At 36.6% G+C, this 18,010-nt stretch overlaps 1 protein-coding gene across 1 annotated transcript in view; it reads left to right on the forward strand.

The window, feature by feature from the left end:
* The window catches only part of LOC307056772 (UPF0538 protein C2orf76 homolog), a 54,609-nt gene extending 38,477 nt beyond the window's left edge, over window positions 1-16,132 (forward strand). The window contains exons 3-5 of the mRNA XM_079709652.1: window positions 796-833; window positions 7,968-8,049; window positions 15,941-16,132. Of these exons, the coding sequence (XP_079565778.1) occupies window positions 796-833; window positions 7,968-8,049; window positions 15,941-16,017 (197 nt within the window). The 3' untranslated portion in view covers window positions 16,018-16,132. The remainder of the gene's footprint in view (window positions 1-795; window positions 834-7,967; window positions 8,050-15,940) is intronic.
* The last annotated feature ends 1,878 nt before the right edge of the window (window positions 16,133-18,010 follow it).

Below are 18,010 nucleotides of genomic sequence, written 5' to 3' on the forward strand. Positions count from 1 at the left end.
CTTTTTTATCTTGTTTCATTTCATTTCACTGAATTCCTTGATTAATCAGACAGCGTGATTGATAGAAGTGAATTTTAGTTTAAGGTTAAGAGTTTATTCAGACATAATAACACATGTAATCATAATACATTAATTAAATGATTAGATAAAACTGAGTGGAGAATTAGATACTTTCTGAATTGAGTAAAGCAGATTAGATTGTGTGAGCCTGTGTAGTATTTCAAAACCAGGAAACAGTAGTAGTCTTTGGGTATTAGCAGCCTTGCTCAGATTACCAGTGATCCTTGATGGTGTTTGAATTCTGAGAGTGGTAACAACTTGTTGGTATGATTTGACCTCCTGTCACTGAATCTATTCTGAGAGATTAATAGATTAGTAATAGTAGTAGTACTAGACATTAACAAAGTCTGTCTTAATTTAAGACAGACTGTTTTTTTTAAACCTTATTTGCTAACCTAAGCATTTAGCGACTAACAAACAAGGTAGAATAATGTCATTCACCTGTCTTCTAAGGGAAACTGTGCTGAGTTGACTTCAGGTTATGGTACAAACACAGCTGTGTGTGTCAAAGGCCAGGGCTTTAAAATATCTTTATACAGTGATCTTTAATTTTAATGATATGCAAATGTAATTTTTACTTTACTGTGTACTAGAAGTTTAAGTGAACCTGATCATAAGGCAAAGACTCAGATTTCTCAATTTCATAGCTGCCACCTTCCCCCCATCTCGCTTTAATAGTTTGAAATGAAGTTTTAGAATAGTTTTAGTAAAAAGACAACTTTTTTTTTCTTTCAGATAAACTAAAGATTGTTCATCAAGCACATAAATCAAAGGTATGTTCCGTATGTACAGTATCTGGCACACGCATAGGAAGTAATCAATTTTGGTTGACTTAGTGAATAAATGAATGAACACGTGTACTTCTAAAATATTTTCCATTATAATAGCATTTTTAATTTTGTAGCTACCCTTTCTATAGCCTTACTTTTCCATTAAAGGAAAAAAAAAAACTCTTAAGTCATAGTCCTGTTGGTAGATCCTTTAAAAGAAGGTTTTGGGCTTCCCTGGTGGCGCAGTGGTTGAGAGTCTGCCTGCCGAGGCAGAGGACGCGGGTTCGTGACCCGGTCTGGGAGGATCCCACATGCCGTGGAGTGGCTGGGCCCATGAGCCATGGCTGCTGAGCCTGCACGTCCGAAGCCTGTGCTCCGCAGCGGGAGAGGCCACGGCAGTGGCCTGCGTACCGCAAGAAAAAAAAAGTGTTAATTAAAAAAAAGCAACATTATATATCAAGTAAATGTGTAACATAAAGTAAGCATAAAACGTGGTAAAATAAATTCAGGTTACATATAAAGGAAGTCAAGTATTATCTGTCAGTCCAATTTCTTTGATTTTCTTAATTCTGTACCAGAAGAAGAGAGCCAAAAGCAGATGAAAATAATGTGTTTCTTTTCTGATTTGACTCTTCCGGTGTATAAGAGAAGGCCCCGGACTGTGGCTCTTGGGAACAGACCTGTTCGTTCCACAGAGGACATGGCCTTCCCCAAAAGAGGACTGATTAGTTATGTGTTTATAGTATATTTCCATTTCTGTTTTCTTACTTTTTTAGAGTGATGTTTTTATGTTTGCTTCTCATACAGATAGACCAGAGTGATCTTTTTCTTGATCCTCAGTGACCTTGTGTAGACTTCTCATTAAAGTAATAACCTTCTCTATTATACAGACTACTCAAGGACAAGGGACTGTATCTTATTCTTCATATCTCCAATACCTAGCACAATGCCTCATTCGTAGGAGTGTTTCCATAACAATTTTTGAAGGAAGTATTTTATGAATTCATTTAATTTCATTCTCTTCTCTAGTCATAGATGCCCTCCATAAACTCAATCAGCTTTGAAATAAACGTATAACAAAAGATCATAAAGTAGTTGGCCTGAGGGTACGTCTGTTGACTATGAATTAGTAACTCAAAAACATTTTTTTTCTGATGGCTTAAAACAACACACATTTATTCTCTTATAGTTCTGGAGGTCAGAAATCTGAAATCAGTTTCCCTGGGCTAAAATCAAGCTGGGTCATTCCAGTAACTTTATTTTTTTATAGCAAGGATTATATATACAAATTTGACAGTATCCATTGTCAAACACTTTAAAATTTAGTGCTTGTGTGTGTCTGGGACTGTGGTGTGGGATCTCTACTTTGTATCGATGCTAGAATTGTATCTGTCCACAGACTCCATCCACTTTCTCTTCTCCAAGCCAGGACCCTTTACAACCTTGTCCCTAAAACGTGGAGAGTAGGAAGCTTGGTCTGATTGTAGAAGGGAAATATATAAAATGAAGTCAAAATGAAACAGTATGCTCTTTGAAAAGGTTGTCATTCTCCATTCAGTATTGCATTTTTACATCACTGAGCTCATGTTTCCTAAAAGGAATAATAAGTAAATTATTCCTGTATCCTTAATGAAGACCTAGTTCATAATATTCAAATAATCAGTATTATTACATTTTTTTTAAAATCAGGAAAATTTCCTGCTATAGTTGGAAATATCTTAGAATTGTTTCTTATATTTAAAACATATTTTCCATCTTGGCATGTTAGAGTTGAAAAATTAGGGCCTATTTTTTAGTTGAACAATATATTTATTTAAAGAAAAAGTCCTAGAACAAATTACGTCACTTAGAATGTTTCTGGAATCTGGCTTTATAAACTTTCATCTAAACCATAATCATTCTAGTTAAGTACAGACTATATACTCCAGAGATGGTTCTTTAAATTTCCTCTTTAACTTTTGTAAGGAAGAAGTCAATATATTTTCACAGATATGGTTTTAAGACTTAAAAATTTTACCCACATGTCCTCATTTGTGCCTTTTCCAACTACCAGACATTTTTCTCATTTTTCCATCTGCATTCTACTCTTCATTTGCAGGGCCTATAAGCATCACTGGCCCAGACTGTCAGTTTTCCAACACATCTGTAATTTTAATCTCCTTCCTTAGCCAAAGAGAGAGACTTCCAAATAACTCCTGTATCTTAATGAACTTGTTTACGAAAGGCATTTTCCCCATTTCCCGAATTTTCTAGGTCCAAAGACTTTCTTAATTACAATTACCAGGTATACACAGAAATTTCTTGCCATCACAATAAAAAGGTGACTGGATACCTTCCTACCAGAGCCTCCTGTTCAGATGATGAGCTCAGTGTTTATTGAATGAATCAATAGTTACAAATAATTACCATAATATGATTTATTTTTTATCAAGAAAATGTATTTGTGTATCTGTGTGTGTATTTTGATTATAATCAGTAGGCTACTTGTAAAGTCATAATTCCTATCAAAAAGATTTGAAAGAAAAACCATAATTTCTATCTTATATTTTGTGAGTTTGAAAACCAGATAGCTATCCTTGTTAAAAGTTTATGAAAGGAAGAAGTCACACTCTGGAATAAACTTAGTAATAAATATGCAAGATCTTTAAGAAGAGGACTTTAAAATGCCAGTGAGGGTGTTCAGTTGTCCAGACTCATTGAGCTGAACTTCTCTTAAGATCTATGCATTTTCTTTATGTGAAATTCTACCTCAATTTAACAAAAAAGTAAAGCATGTAAAGAGGGGTACAAGATGAGACTTAAGTGGAAATATTAGGATATTTGGATGGGAAGATGGAACAGCAAGAAGATGTCAGTTCTCTCATAGTTAATTTACAAATTTAATGCCACCCAAATAAAATTCTACAGTTGTGTGTATATATATGTGTGTGTGTGTGTGTGTGTGTGTGTGTGTGTGTGGATGTGTGTGTGTAGATGTGTGTGTATATATATATATATATATATATATATATATATATATGAGCTAAAGAAACTGATTATAAAACTAACATGCAAAAAATAAATAATGAAGAATAGTCAGAAAAAAGAGAATTGAAAGTGACTAACCCTGGCACATATTAAGACATTTTATAAAACTATACTAGTTAAAACGGTGTGGTACTGTCACATGAACTGTTAGTTCAATGGCACAGAATTAGAAGCCCAAAAATAGACCTAATTATATATAGGAATTTAATATATATTAAATATTGCATTTCAAATCTATGGAGAAAATATGGAGGATTCAGTAAATGTTATTGGAACAACTAGGTAGACATCTAGAAAACAGTTAAATTGAATCCATATCCTTTTCTTTATGCCAAAATAAATACTCATTGGGTTAATGACATAAATCTAAGATGAAACCCATAGGTGAGGGTAGAAATGAAATAGATTAACATGAGTGGATAGTTTGTTCAGGCCACGTGATGGGTACAGGAGGATTCATTGTACTATTCTGTATATATTGTATGTTTGAAATTCTCTATGATTAAAAGTTTAAAAGATGAAATTAATTAAAATATTTGAAGTAAACATGGAATTTTAAAAGTAATCTTAGACTGAAGGTCTAAATATGATAGGAAAATAAAAGATTGATACATTTTACTTTATTCATTAATTTATTCAGCAGACATTCAGCACCTTCTTTTTAAAAAAAGGCACTATAAGAAAAATGAAGGAACAACTGAAAAACTGAGAGAAAAATTTCTAACTTATATTACAGAAAAGGCCTAATTTTACAATTCCATTTAAAAAATTATTCTACAAGTTTCTTAAAAAATAGAAAATATTCAAAGCTTTACTTAAAATAAATACAAATTAAGACTGTACTTAATTTATATCTGCTGGATGGCAGAGATCAAAAGATTTTGATAATACACTGTGTTGGTGAGGGTGTGGGAAACAGGGACTCTCAGTGATGGGTAGCATTGGTATAAATGGGTACTGCTTCTTTGGAGAGTAATTTGGCGGTATCTGTCAAAATAAAAATTGCCCTTACTCTCTGACTCAACCGTTCTACTTCTAGGAATTTATCTTACAGATAAAACTTATGCAAAATAATATACATACAAGTATATTGTTTGTTGCAGGATTGTGTATGGTAGGAAGAGATAGGAAACAACCTGAATGTCCATCAATAGGGACAGAGAGGGGGAGTTAATACTTTCATTGGAATATGCTGCAACCTTGATAAATTATGAGGCAGCTCTTACACTGATTTTGAATGACTTTAAGATATTTTAAGAGATAAAAGTAAGGTGTTAGAACACAGCATATAATATGCCACTATTTGTGTGAAAAAGTTTACATGCACATCTCCACCTGCATGTACACACACAGGGACAGTCTCTGGAAGGATACATAAGAATTAGCACAAATTCTCTGGAGAAGAACTAGTTGGATGGGGTTGGGAGGAGACTACTTCTCACTCTGTCCATACGTACTTGGAGAATTTTGTATTGTGAGTATGTATTACCTATGCTAAAATGATTTTTTTAGGCCTTTCCTGGTGGTCCAGTGGTTAAGACTCCGCACTCCCAATGCAGGAGGCCTGGGTTCAATCCCTGGTCAGGGAACTAGATCGCACATGCTGCAAAACTAAAGACCCCGCAGCCTGCAACGAAGATCCCGCGAGCAGCATGGAGCGTCCTGTGTGCTGCAACTAAGACCTGGTGCAGCCAAATAAATAAATATTAAATTAATTAATTAATTAATGATTTCTTTAGTGAAGTTTTTTTTCCCACTTTTAATCTGTGTGTTTTGGAGTTTAAGCCCCTGTGCTCTCTAGTGAGTGAAGCTTTGGAGCATGGCTTCTGGGTCAGCTCTTTTGGCTGCTGAGAGGCCTTATTGTTGAGCCTCCCTCTCAGCCATATTCTAGAAAGAGAATCCGTCACTAAACAGCTGCGTTCTGGTTGACAGGTGGTACTGTGTGCCCAACTAGTGCTCACTACTAGGTGCTGTTTAGGGGCAGATAGCAATCCTCCTGTATTTATGATGTGTGAATAGCACTGGAGAGCAATCCCATCTACCCCCACCCCAAGTCACACGAGAAATGTTAGTTAACGTGACATGGGACCAAGTGTTGGTTAGCAAGGTGTTTAGATACGTGGACTTTCAGCAGAGGCAAATTTGCTTCTCTCAGAAGTCAGACTGTTTTTGTTTTTGCAAAAACAGAAATATAGATCAATGGAACAGGATAGAAAGCCCAGAGATAAAACCACATACCTATGATCAACTAATCTATGACAAAGGAGGCAAGGATATACAATGGAGAAAAGACAGCCTCTTCAATAAATGGTGCTGGGGAAACTGGACAATTACATGTAAAAGAATGAAATTAGAACACTCCCTAACACCATACACAAAAATATTCTCAAAATGGATTTGAGACCTAAATGTAAGACCGGACACTATAAAACTCTTAGAGGAAAGCACAGGAAGAACACTCTTTGACAGAAATCACAGCAAGATCTTTTTTGAGCCACCTCCCAGAGTAATGGAAATAAAAACAAAAATAAACAAATGGGACCAAATGAAACTTCAAAGCTTTTGCAAAGCAAACTACAAACAAGACGAAAAGACAACCCTCAGAATGGGAGAAAATATTTGCAAACGAATCAACAGACAAAGGATTAATCTCCAAAATATATAAACAGCTCATGCAGTTCAATATTAAAAAAACAAACAGCCCAATCAAATAATGGGCAGAAGACCTAAGTAGACATTTCTCCAAAGAAGACATACAGATGGCCAAGAGGCACATGAAAACTGCTCAGCATCACTAATTATTAGAGAAATGCAAGTCAAAACTGCAGTGAGGTATCACCTCACACCAGTCAGAACAGCATCTACAAACAACAAATGCTGGAGAGGGTGTGGAGAAAAGGGAACCCTCTTGCACTGTTGGTAGGAATGTAAATTGATACAGCCACTATGGTGAACAGTATGGAGGTTCCTTAAAAAACGAAAAATAGAATTACCATATGACCCAGCAATCCCACTACTGGGCATATACCCTGAGAAAATCATAATTCAAAAAGACACATGCACCCCAATATTCATTGTAGCACTATTTACAATAGCCAGGTCATGGAAACAACCTAAATGCCCATCAACAGACGAATGGATAAAGAAGATCTGGTACATATATACCATGGAATATTACTCAGCCATAAAAAGGAATGAAATTGAGTCATTTGTAGAGACGTGGATGAATCTAGAGTCTGTAATACAGAGTGAAGTAAGTCAGAAAGAGAAAAACAAATATCGCGTATTAACACATGTATGTGGAACCTAGTAAATGGTACAGATGAACAGGTTTGCAGGGCAGAAGTTGAGACACAGATGTAGAGAACAAACATATGGATACCAAGGGGGGAAAGCCGTGGGGGGTGGTGGTGGTGTGATGAATTGGGAGATTGGGATTGACATGTATACACTGATGTGTATAAAATGGATGACTAATAAAAGCCTGCTGTATAAAAAAATAAATAAAAATTAAAAAAAAAAGACTGGCCAAAGCTGGAACCTCAGCCTCCTGGCTGACTAGCCACATACTCTGGGCCTATATCTTAACCTCTCTGACTCCTCCTGGATTATTGTGAGGATGTGATGATGATAACAGAACAGTGACAGCTAGCAGTACTCCCTGTGTGGCTGACACTGTCCTGGGGGTTTTATATGCTTCATCTCTTTTCATCCTCTCCACAGGGTAGTAAGAAGATGCATCCCTCCCCCTACTTTTTTTGTTTTTTAACAGATGAGCACATAAGAGCACCTCTAAGAGAGGTTTGTTTGTTGAGACCTCTAAGAGATGGTTGTTGAGACCACGCAGCTGGATGCTGGTGGAACCTGAATTTTAACCCAGATCCAGCTCCAAAGCTCTGTGTTCTAGCACTGTCTCCCCAGTGCTTTATGGAGTGTGTGCATTTAGCAGGTTCTCACTGTGTATCTGTTCACTTCTCTCCCTACAATGATGGGAGCAGAATGTAAATTATTGCTGTGACCCAAAGTAACAATTCAGTTGTCTTTGAGGAATCTTACCAAGTATGAAACACATATAAGTACTGGTAAAATGCAGATTTTCTTTCTTTCTAGACAAATGAACTTGTGTTGAGTTTGGAAGATGATGACAGACTCCTGTTAAAAGAAGACAGCACCCTGAAAGCAGCTGGAATCGGTGAGAAAGAGTGTGTGTGCCATGTAGAGTTGGAGGGGGCCCTGGCTTTCCTGGCCTGTATGGTGATACCTGGCTGATTATATTTGGATAACTTAATGCAGTGTAAATGGTACCCTTGGTGCTGTTTACACTACCTTATAATTATTCAGAGGAGGAGGACAAGAGTGATGTAGATTCACATCATTTGACTCAGGGAAGTAGATATCTGCTCTCCAAACATTCAGAATGCAAATAGTTCTTTCCAGAAGGTATGCTCAGAATTCTGCGGAGGGTTATTTTAAGTGATTGACAGGTTATTACTCACTTAATAACCTACATACTCATATCAGCATCATTTGAACAGATAGTTTAAGAGAATAGGGCCTGGTAGAACTCATGCGGAATAATGAAGTGAGATGTTGTTTGTATAACATGCAGCGTACTTTCTGATAGTCATCCAGATCACTCTGGGCCGACCAAGTCATGAAATTTCAAATAGGAGCCTAGTGTGCACAGTTGAAAAATTGCCTGATTTAGCCTTTCAACTTGGAATATGCATGTAGTTTTAGTTTAAAGAAGTGCTGTGTGACATGTTTTATGACCATTAGATGTCACTATAATTCTACTTATGTGTACACTCACCAATGATGTGGCAGTTGGATGAAGTTTGTAAGAATGATGTGAGCAGTTGAAGGCATTATGCCTCTGACATGCCTTTGTGGTCAGTGACTCTAATGAAACAGCACAAATCATACTTACTTTCTAATTTTTTTATATTGCACTGGTTAAGGAGCACTCTAAGGTTCATGAAGTCCATGTTAGGAAGCCTTAAATTTTTTTGACAGGTGTTTTATTGAGTTATTTTAGTCACATCTGTCAGGAATTCATTTTTAAATGACACATGTGGCTAAAGTGGGTTCCTGACATATCTTCCAATTTAAATATGATTTTAAATACCATGTTGTATAACCTCAGACTTGTTTACTGTGTTTAAGTCTACACTGTTGGCTAGATTCAGTGTCTTTCCTTATTGTGAATACATAAGATTGATTGCTATTATTTGGAAAAACAATTTTCAATTTGGCATTTATTTCTTCAATTGCTATTATATTATTATAGCAGGTGGCACTTAACAACTGCTTGTTGTTAAGCATAAAACTATAATTAGTATAATAGACTGGTACTGATATAGGAATTGACAGATAGCTCCATGGAAAAGACTGGAAAATCCAAAAACCAACTAAAAGAAATTTCACAGAATAACAAAATTTTGACATCTCAGATAAGTGGGGGAAAGAATGAAGTAGCCAGAAAATGTTGGGCCCCTTGTGAAAACATTTGGGAAAATCAAATTTAAATTCTTAGTCTTCATTCCAAAATAAATTCTCTATAGGTTAAATGTGATAATGTAAAAAAATTTTCTTAAATGTAGGTCAGTAGTTTCATAATCTTGGGGAGAAGGGCATGCCCTTAGAAAGGGCATGCCTTTGAGGCCAGAAGCCATAAAGCTGGGAGAAATGATAGATTTGACCACATAGAGTTAAACGAGAGGCAGTAAACTGTGAAAAAATATTTGTAGCATATATGACAAAGAAAAAGTTATTAGCCTGACTTTATAAAGAGGTCTTATATAATTAGTATAAAAAGGAGAAATAAATTCTACTAATAGAAGAAATAGCTAACATAAAAAATAGTTCAGCCTTATTAGAAATGAGAGAAATGCACATGAAAATAGATACTATTTTATGTAGTTTTCTACTCTAGTGGTTAAGAATTAGAGGCTGGAGTCAGAGTGCTTGGGTTCACAGCTTGACTCTGCCACTTACTGTCTGGGTGACCTTCAACGAGCAGTGATTATAAGACTAGCAGACGTGAAGAACAGTGGTAGTATCTGAGGGAGTGTTAGGAAATGAATGTTCTCTCGTACTATTGTTCGGAAGCTGTATTACCTCTAACTTTGTGTAGGTCACTTTGACCAGTAAGACTTTCTCAAACTTGATTTTCTGTCATATCTATTACCAAGCCAACAGAAGTGCTTCCTCAACTCTGTGACTCCCCCCAGGTTGTGATATGCCTTCTGAGGTGTTCTCTCTCACCTTCTCTGTTTGGGATTCATTGATGTAGAGCTTTGTTTATTGAATGGAAATAGACTATATTGTGTGATACGATTATTATTTTAAAATGTGTGTGTTTACATGTCTGTATATGTATATGGAGAAAAGAGATCATATGCTAAAATTATAGAAATGGTTTCTCTCTGGGTGGTGGCATTGCCAGTAATTAATCTTTTTCCCTTTATTCTCCACATTATCTAATTGTTCTTATATTGATAATTTAAACTTTTTTCTACTCTTTACGTGTATTACTTGTAAAGTGAGGACCCAATTTTAAGGAATACACTCCTAAATTTGGAGAAAATTGGTTTGAATGAAGGCTCCACATTTTGCTTGCTTTGTGACCTGGAAGCCATTTAGCCTCTCTGAACTTCTACTTTGATTTCTGTAAAACAAAACAGAAATAATTAAACCTATTTCAGAGGGTTGTCATGGGTTGAATAAAAGAATGTGTATGAAAGCATCTAGAGCAATGCATGTAAAGGCCCTCAAAAATACTTAGTTTATTTGGAAGCCATTTTGGAGAAAGCAATTGGCAAATGTTTTGAATTTGTTAAAACGTTAAGTTGTTGGTTTAATTGTTATTAATTTCAGACTTAAGTAACGAACCACCTATAAAGGTGTAAATCAGATCCCTCTTTTTGTCATTCTTGTTTTAAGGCCATAGATCTTAGATCAGCATCAGATCCTTTTTGTGGGTTCTCCACTGGTTTCAGGGTGGTGCTTCAAACTGCTCTCCTGCCGTGGCAAGCCTGCAGCCCTGCCTGAGGGTGACTTTGGTCCCTGTGGGGAGTGATCACCTCTCCTGCATGTTCCCCTTTGTTGCCTAGAGCAGTGCAAAAAATTCTAAGCGCAAGTAGATGGTAAAAGTGATACTTGAAGTGTGTGATTTTCCTAGGGAATTTTCCCTCCCTTGGTGCCGTGCCTGGTTAGGGTTTTAAGAGGTTTAAGAGAAAAATTCTAAGTCATCACTCTCCCCTTTTACCACTTGATCTTGCGGTAGAGCTGTCACTCTGCTATCACAGCCAATTGCCATGGGAATAAAGCCAATGTAACAAATGTATCATTAGGACTTTTCTGTAAAAACCATGAAAGGAAAAGAAAGACTGTGAGGGGGGAAATTAGGGGAACAAACTGGTTTGAAGATTTCTTTTCTCACCGAGAAATTCTCTGGCCTTTTATCTACATTGCAGATTCCAATTGTATATTCTGCCTACGCTTGACGTCCAGGGAAGTTTTTGCTTGTGGATTTAGTTCTAAAATACATAAATAAAAAGATTTGCTTTGTGGAAGGAAGAAGAAGGCCTTACCTAGAATTATTATTTATAATGTAAAGATTTTCATCTTGTTATTAACAATTGTGGTTTTATGGACTAATTCCCCTAAGTAATAAATTTGTGTGTTAAATATTTTTGGGGTTATATTTTATCTCTTTCATTTCGCTACATTCTACTGCTGCTATCTCTTGAATCTTCTCTGGTTTAGGAAAGAAACTGGGGTAGGGTAACTCTTCTAAAGTCAGTTATGTTTTATTGGAAATATTTTAAAACAAGATACAGGCGGCCAAACCATAAGTGCTCATCTGTGGGAAGAGTTTGCATCAAGCCAGATCTTGTAATAATTCCCACACTCCCTTGTGGTTTGTTTTCATCTGGTGTGTCACTACTCTTGTGTCATCTTGTGTCACTTGTTGTGTCATCTTGTGTGTCACTCCTGTTGTCTGCCCACAACCAGTACCCAGTCTTTGTGCCTAGCACCTCGGGGTGATCTTGGAGAAGCAGCTCATATTATAGGATTCCTTGGCTCCCACTTCTTTATCAGGATCATATTTGATTTGTGTTTCCTGAAGGTTTGGGTCCTTTTCCCATTCTCTTTTTGGTGGTAATATCTTGGGGCATACATGCTTTTCTCCCTTGACAGCGCGTTAAACTAGCTGTTCACGTTAACATCATAACAGCGATGCTCTGGTACTCAATTAAGTAGGTGGTGGGACCAGGGAATTTGAGATCCCAGAGCAAGAGGGTCAGAAGGAACCTCCCAGACATGTTTCTTCCCTTTTGCCCTCCCCTCGCTGTTGTGGAAATCCCAGTGTCCAGTCTATCAAAGGTCAGATTCATTTTACTATTTTGTTTTCTTCAAACTAGTTTGAAATCTTCTCTGCCGGCTTGAAAACAGATGCTCAAGCAGCTACGAAATAAAAGACACAGTAGCTTGGAACTATCTGTTGGATTGTTGACCTCCCTTGGTGAAAAGTTAAAAATATAACTCAGCAGAGAGCATGGTTTTGAATGATTTGTAGATTAGGATTTTGTGAAACTTGAAAGGATGGGGGATAGTCCTGGACCAGGGGAGAGGGTGAAACTTTGTCCTTTTGGTCTCAAATTGCTGCAGAAATCACACCTGGCCCTTCATGGTTTTTGGTTTCTGTTTTTGTTTTTGCCAATAATCTGCAGTTATTTTCACATTACAGCCCGCCCGATGATAGTCTGCCCTGATCATTAATTACCTGTACTGCAGTCAGGATGCATGTCTCAGTCTCTTTCCTCAGACGACAGTTGCTGTGCTGCGCACGACTTTGGTACTGACTAGTACAAGCCTAGGGATTTAGAAACTATACACTAAATCCTTGTTGGTAGGCGAGTTTTTTGAAATAAGTTAGTTGAGGAGTTTAAGTACATTGCACTTAATTTTTCTTGAGATTTTACATTTAAAATTGGTTTTTCTTGGGCTTCCCTGGTGGCGCAGTGGTTGGGAGTCCACCTGCCGATGCAGGGGACACGGGTTCGTGCCCCGGTCCGGGAGGATCCCACATGCCGTGGAGCGGCTGGGCCCGTGAGCCCATGGCCGCTGAGCCTGCACGTCTGGAGCCTGTGCTCCGCAATGGGAGAGGCCACCACAGTGAGAGGCCCGCGTACCCCCCGCCAAAAAAAATACAACTGTGAATAAGACAGACAAGATTGTTGACCAATGAAAATGTAACAATTTAATTAAAGAGTAGTTGTAAAAAAAAAAAACTTGGTTTTTCTTATATTTAAAAAATTTGAAGTCATTATTTTCCTGTTCAAGGTGTATATATGTGTATTTTATAATGGAAACTTTATAAAATTCTTAATTATTAATTTCATATCCAACATGTGATGTCCTAGCTTGCGTTCATTTTATTAAACTTGAAAGTCAGTATTAAAATCAACCACAGATGTATTTGGAGAGTTCTTACTTGAGTTCATTTGATAGTAAGACAAAGGGATGAGCTGGAGTGTATTTATTGGCTTTGAGAATGCACATTCATTTCAGATTCACGTGCCAAAGCACTGTGCACCTGAGTGCACTGCCGCCTGCAGCACATTTAATTTAAAATCAGGTGCCCTAGGGGACCGGCATGTGGTAAACTTCCCGAGGGTTCTTCTGGAGCCATTTTAAATAGAATTTGGGAAGCAGGAATTTAAGGGATAATGGTGGAAAGGGTGGTATGTAGAGGTTTTGAAAGTCGTTCGTTATTTGTTTTCATTTTAATTGGCAAGTAAATTTGCAGTCTAAATACGTGAAATCATTCAAACATTTTCAACAGAGTTCTATAGATTAAAAAAACCATTATATTCGATTTCTGTTTGAGGACCACATTACTAAAGTTTAAAATCCATTTTATGTCTTTCTTTTGAATGTTCAGAGCAACTAACTCTTAATTTGTGTGTTATTCTCCAATTTGTTAAGGGTGAAAAATTTTATCAGCCTGGACCATTTGAGTTTTTAACCCACTTGTCAATCTAGTTTTCCTGAAAAAATTCATTCATCTGAAAATAAAATCTTTACCTAGATGATCTCATTTTGAGTCTGTATTATATGTATTATGTAGATAATGGATTGATCTGTAAGTTAACTAGAACGAAGAGAACCTATGTGTCAAAACAAAAATGCTTTGTCAGTTCTTTCTTTTTATCCGCTTAATTCTAAATCTGTTATTGGTGACCTGAAGAGCCATACGATATATTAGTTTCTCAGAAGGGGTACAGAGATAAATGTCAACTGCAGTAAGTAAAATTGTAATGACAGTTAGTGTGTATTGAGCAAAGTGCTGTGTGGGCAAAGCACGATGTAAAGTTCTGTATGTAAATAGCACATCATGGATGAAACCTTGCATTGTGATTATTAAGAACAGGGGGCTTTTACTCATTCTCCATTAGGAGGAGGATATTAGAATCACTTGCAAATTATGTAGTGTACCTTTGGGCTTGCTTCTCTTTAAACAAGGAAACCCCAGGAGCTTTTTATATGAAGGATAGACCTCAAAATATCTTCTCTTTGAATGTTGAATTTTTTGAAGCCCCTTGATTCCAAGTGTAGAGCTCTTAGCCATTCTTTTAAATGCTATTTTCTTGTAAAATTTCACTGCACATTAACTTACTGTTTGCCCAGGGTGCATTTGTTTACAGCCCCTCTCATTGATTCCCAGCTTCTTTCTTCTGTGTCTCCCCATCCCCTACACCCTCCACGCACATCCAGGCTTATTGTGACAAGAGCTTGTAATCTGATTTTTATCAAGATTAATCTTCATCTAATCTTGAAGATACAGTAGGACTGGAATGAGGATCTGAGACTATGGGTGATTTTATTTTCCTCTTTCAGTATTTCTGTATTTTCTGTAAAGAACATGGTAATTTAGGTTTGAGAAACATTAAATTTGGTATTCTTAAAACCAGCAAAAAACATTTTTAATGAAATGTCATGCTAAGTTCTTTAATTTCGTTCTTCTGTGATAAATTCTAATGAGATGAGAGCTGTAAACTAGGAGACCAGTGGTAATCCTTGGCATCCTTCCTTATTATCCTATTTATTTAGCTTGAAGAGTTTTACTTGTCAGTTTTAGGAGGATATGTTAATTGTGTGATCAGTATTCCTTACAAATAATCTTGTCTGTTTTCTTGTCAAGATTCTGAAGGCCCTTTTGCTCTTTCTGTAAAAGCTAAGCAGACTGTATTAACTTCTGGTTTAATTTAAAAAACAAATGTGGAACTTGTTGGCGTGACGCCTTAAAGAATCGCATGTTTAATAATTGGAAGGCTTTCCATCAGGTTTGTCTCCAGTCTGAATTAATAATGTTGCTGACTTATTGTTTTAGAAGACAGAGTCCTTGACCTGTTAAGTTGAAAGAATTGTGACTGCTCTGAACCTTTGTGGGTCCTTTAGCTGTGCCATATCCCCTGTGAATAATTAGAGGTATTTGAAGGTATTGCGGTAGAAGCCAATTTGTGTCTTTCACTTTGCATATTGTTGAAGCCTCATGAATTAATCATAAGCAGGCAAAATATTAACTTCTTCAGACACATATTTTGATGGGTCATGAGGGAGAATGTAAAGTGATCTGTAAAATATTCTACTGATCCTCTAAGTATTAAATTATTATACCTACAGGCCAATTTCAGAGGGGGGAAAAGTGTTTTCCTCCTTCTTCAGTAACTGAGTAGCAAATTTGAAAAAAATAAAGGCTTATTATTTCTAGGACTTGTTAAGCGGACTATAAATGAGCAATTTTATGATTTCCTGAAAACCAGATTCATGTGTTAATTCTTGTTTTTAATGTTTTTAGTTATTTTTCTTTTAAATCAGTTGAATTCTGGAGTCTTATAACTACAACTTATACTTCTTGTTGATTTTGTGAAATGTGAAACCAAACAAGTAACTCACCTTTCTCACTTTAGGCAACTAAAGCACTGAATCAAAGAAATGGATTTCCATACTTGTTTAAAATCTAGTTTTACATTCAATTTTTTTTCCCATTTTCTGTTTTTCTTTTTTTTCAGCCAATGAAACTGAAATTGCATTCTTCTGTGAAGAGGACTATAAGAACTACAAAGCTAATCCCCTTTCATCCTGGTGAAAACTTCACAGGGCTTCCTTTTTGCATACTTATATTAAGCTCTTTATTCCACTAGTGAGTTTTTTTAATTGACAAATAAACTTAAAAAAATTAATCCCAAGCTCTGCCATTTGAGGTAAAATCTGTGGTGTGTTCTCTTTTCTGCAGGTCTTATTTTTTTCTTTCTTGTTGTAAAATAATATATTTATTTATGGGGATTTTTTGGACATGTGATTTTTTTAAGTGAAAGAAATAGTTATTCAAAAATCACCATGGAGTGTTGGTTCTTTAGTTATAATTTGTTTTTATGAAATTAGAGGTCATTTTGGTGACTTGCATGTTGGATTCTTTAAAAAGATTATAAGACTTAAAGGTCATTCTGTTTATTTTGTGTTTTCTCCATATTTTCTAATTAGACCCCTGTTACTATCTTTGGCTAGCAGGGATTGTAAGAGTCTCTTATGACCATGAATGCCATCTTTTCACTTACCATGTTACACACCACCACACATGAAATTGAATTGGGTATATTTTAGGGAGGTTTTCTGATGTTAGAGGGCTTTTCTTTCTTTTTGTATTAAGCCCACACAAATAACATTGCTGAAATGTTTTTTTCTGAACTGTGTTTCCTGACTTCAGGAGCAAACTATAATAGAATCAAACTCATTTATTTGGAGAGAGAAGATAGCAGGATGATTGCACTTCTGGAAGAAAATTGTTCATTGAGAACAAGTCTAAGTCATGGATGATACATTCTTTCCAAATAACATAATATTTTAATGACGGACTACCAGCACCCGAAGAGTAGTGAATTCAAGGGGGCCTTTCAGCCAGCATGCATCTAATCGGAACTCTGAGAGAGGTTAGTTGGCTCTAGAATTACTCCTTAAAGCCTTAAAACCGCTAGAAGGGCAAATTGGTTTCATTGTGGTATAGGCTAATCTAAGAAAACCTATTCTGCTGAAAAAAATCAAACTTGAAAGCCTGGTTAACATAACCAGAAGATGCGTTGCTTTGTTGAAAGACAAAGCACTGGGGTAGAGGAAGATAGGGCAGAAGGTGTGTTGAGCTCAGCCTTACAAGCTGTGCTGAGGAGTTGGAAACTTTATCTAGTAGGTAGTTGGGAGCCAGTGGGAAGATTTAAGCAAATAAATTAGATGACTAGATTTGTATTGTAGAACGTGAGCTTTGGCAGCAATGTCCAGATGGCAGAAAGACTAGAGGACGGTTGTTATAGGCCAGAGGAAGATTGGAAGGACTCACCTGGGACTGGACAGAGGGGAATGGAGAAGAGGAGACCTTGTTGACGTAGTGCTAACATCTGGTCATGCATTAGATGGCAGGCATTGGGTTAGGTACCTACATGTGTTACTTAATTTTTTACCACAACTCTCTAGTCTTGATAGTATCTTATCTATCTATGGCTGAGGAAATTGGGGCCCAGAGAGGTACGGTAACTTACCCAAGGCAATGCAGTAATTTGCACTGGGAGTGGAGCCAGGTCTTTCTTAAATTCCTGACCTTGCCTATTTCGTCCTGTGGCCTCCCAGGAGAGGTATGAGGTATGAGGATCTTTGGGACTAGGTGAATGGCTGGTGTGGAAGGTGTAGGAGGAGGAGTGGAGACTTCAGTGATTCTTCCTGGAGCGAGTGACTGGATTGATGGTGACAGCATCAACCCAAATAGGGAATTTAGTAAGGAGAGGAACAGGTTAAAACGTACTCCATTTGATTATTTTGCAAACATTCAATTTACACACACTTTGTTTCTTTTTTAAGAAAAATTAAGCATACCTTTACTTGTATGTTTTCTTTTTAACAAATAATGCAAAAATATGTACATATGTCTAATCCTTTGTTTTGGTGTGTATTTATTTTCCTTATTAGAAAGTTACATATAGGATTTTTTCACTTGTCAACACAGATGTAAAAATCAGAAACTAAAATACATTACGACTAAAAAGGGCTTTTAACCAAGAGTGAAAGATTGGTTCAAAACATAGAAAACTTATCAA

The sequence above is a fragment of the Hyperoodon ampullatus genome (assembly GCF_949752795.1).
Source record: "Hyperoodon ampullatus genome assembly, chromosome: 8".
In the NCBI taxonomy this organism is placed as follows: Eukaryota; Metazoa; Chordata; class Mammalia; order Artiodactyla; family Ziphiidae; genus Hyperoodon; species Hyperoodon ampullatus.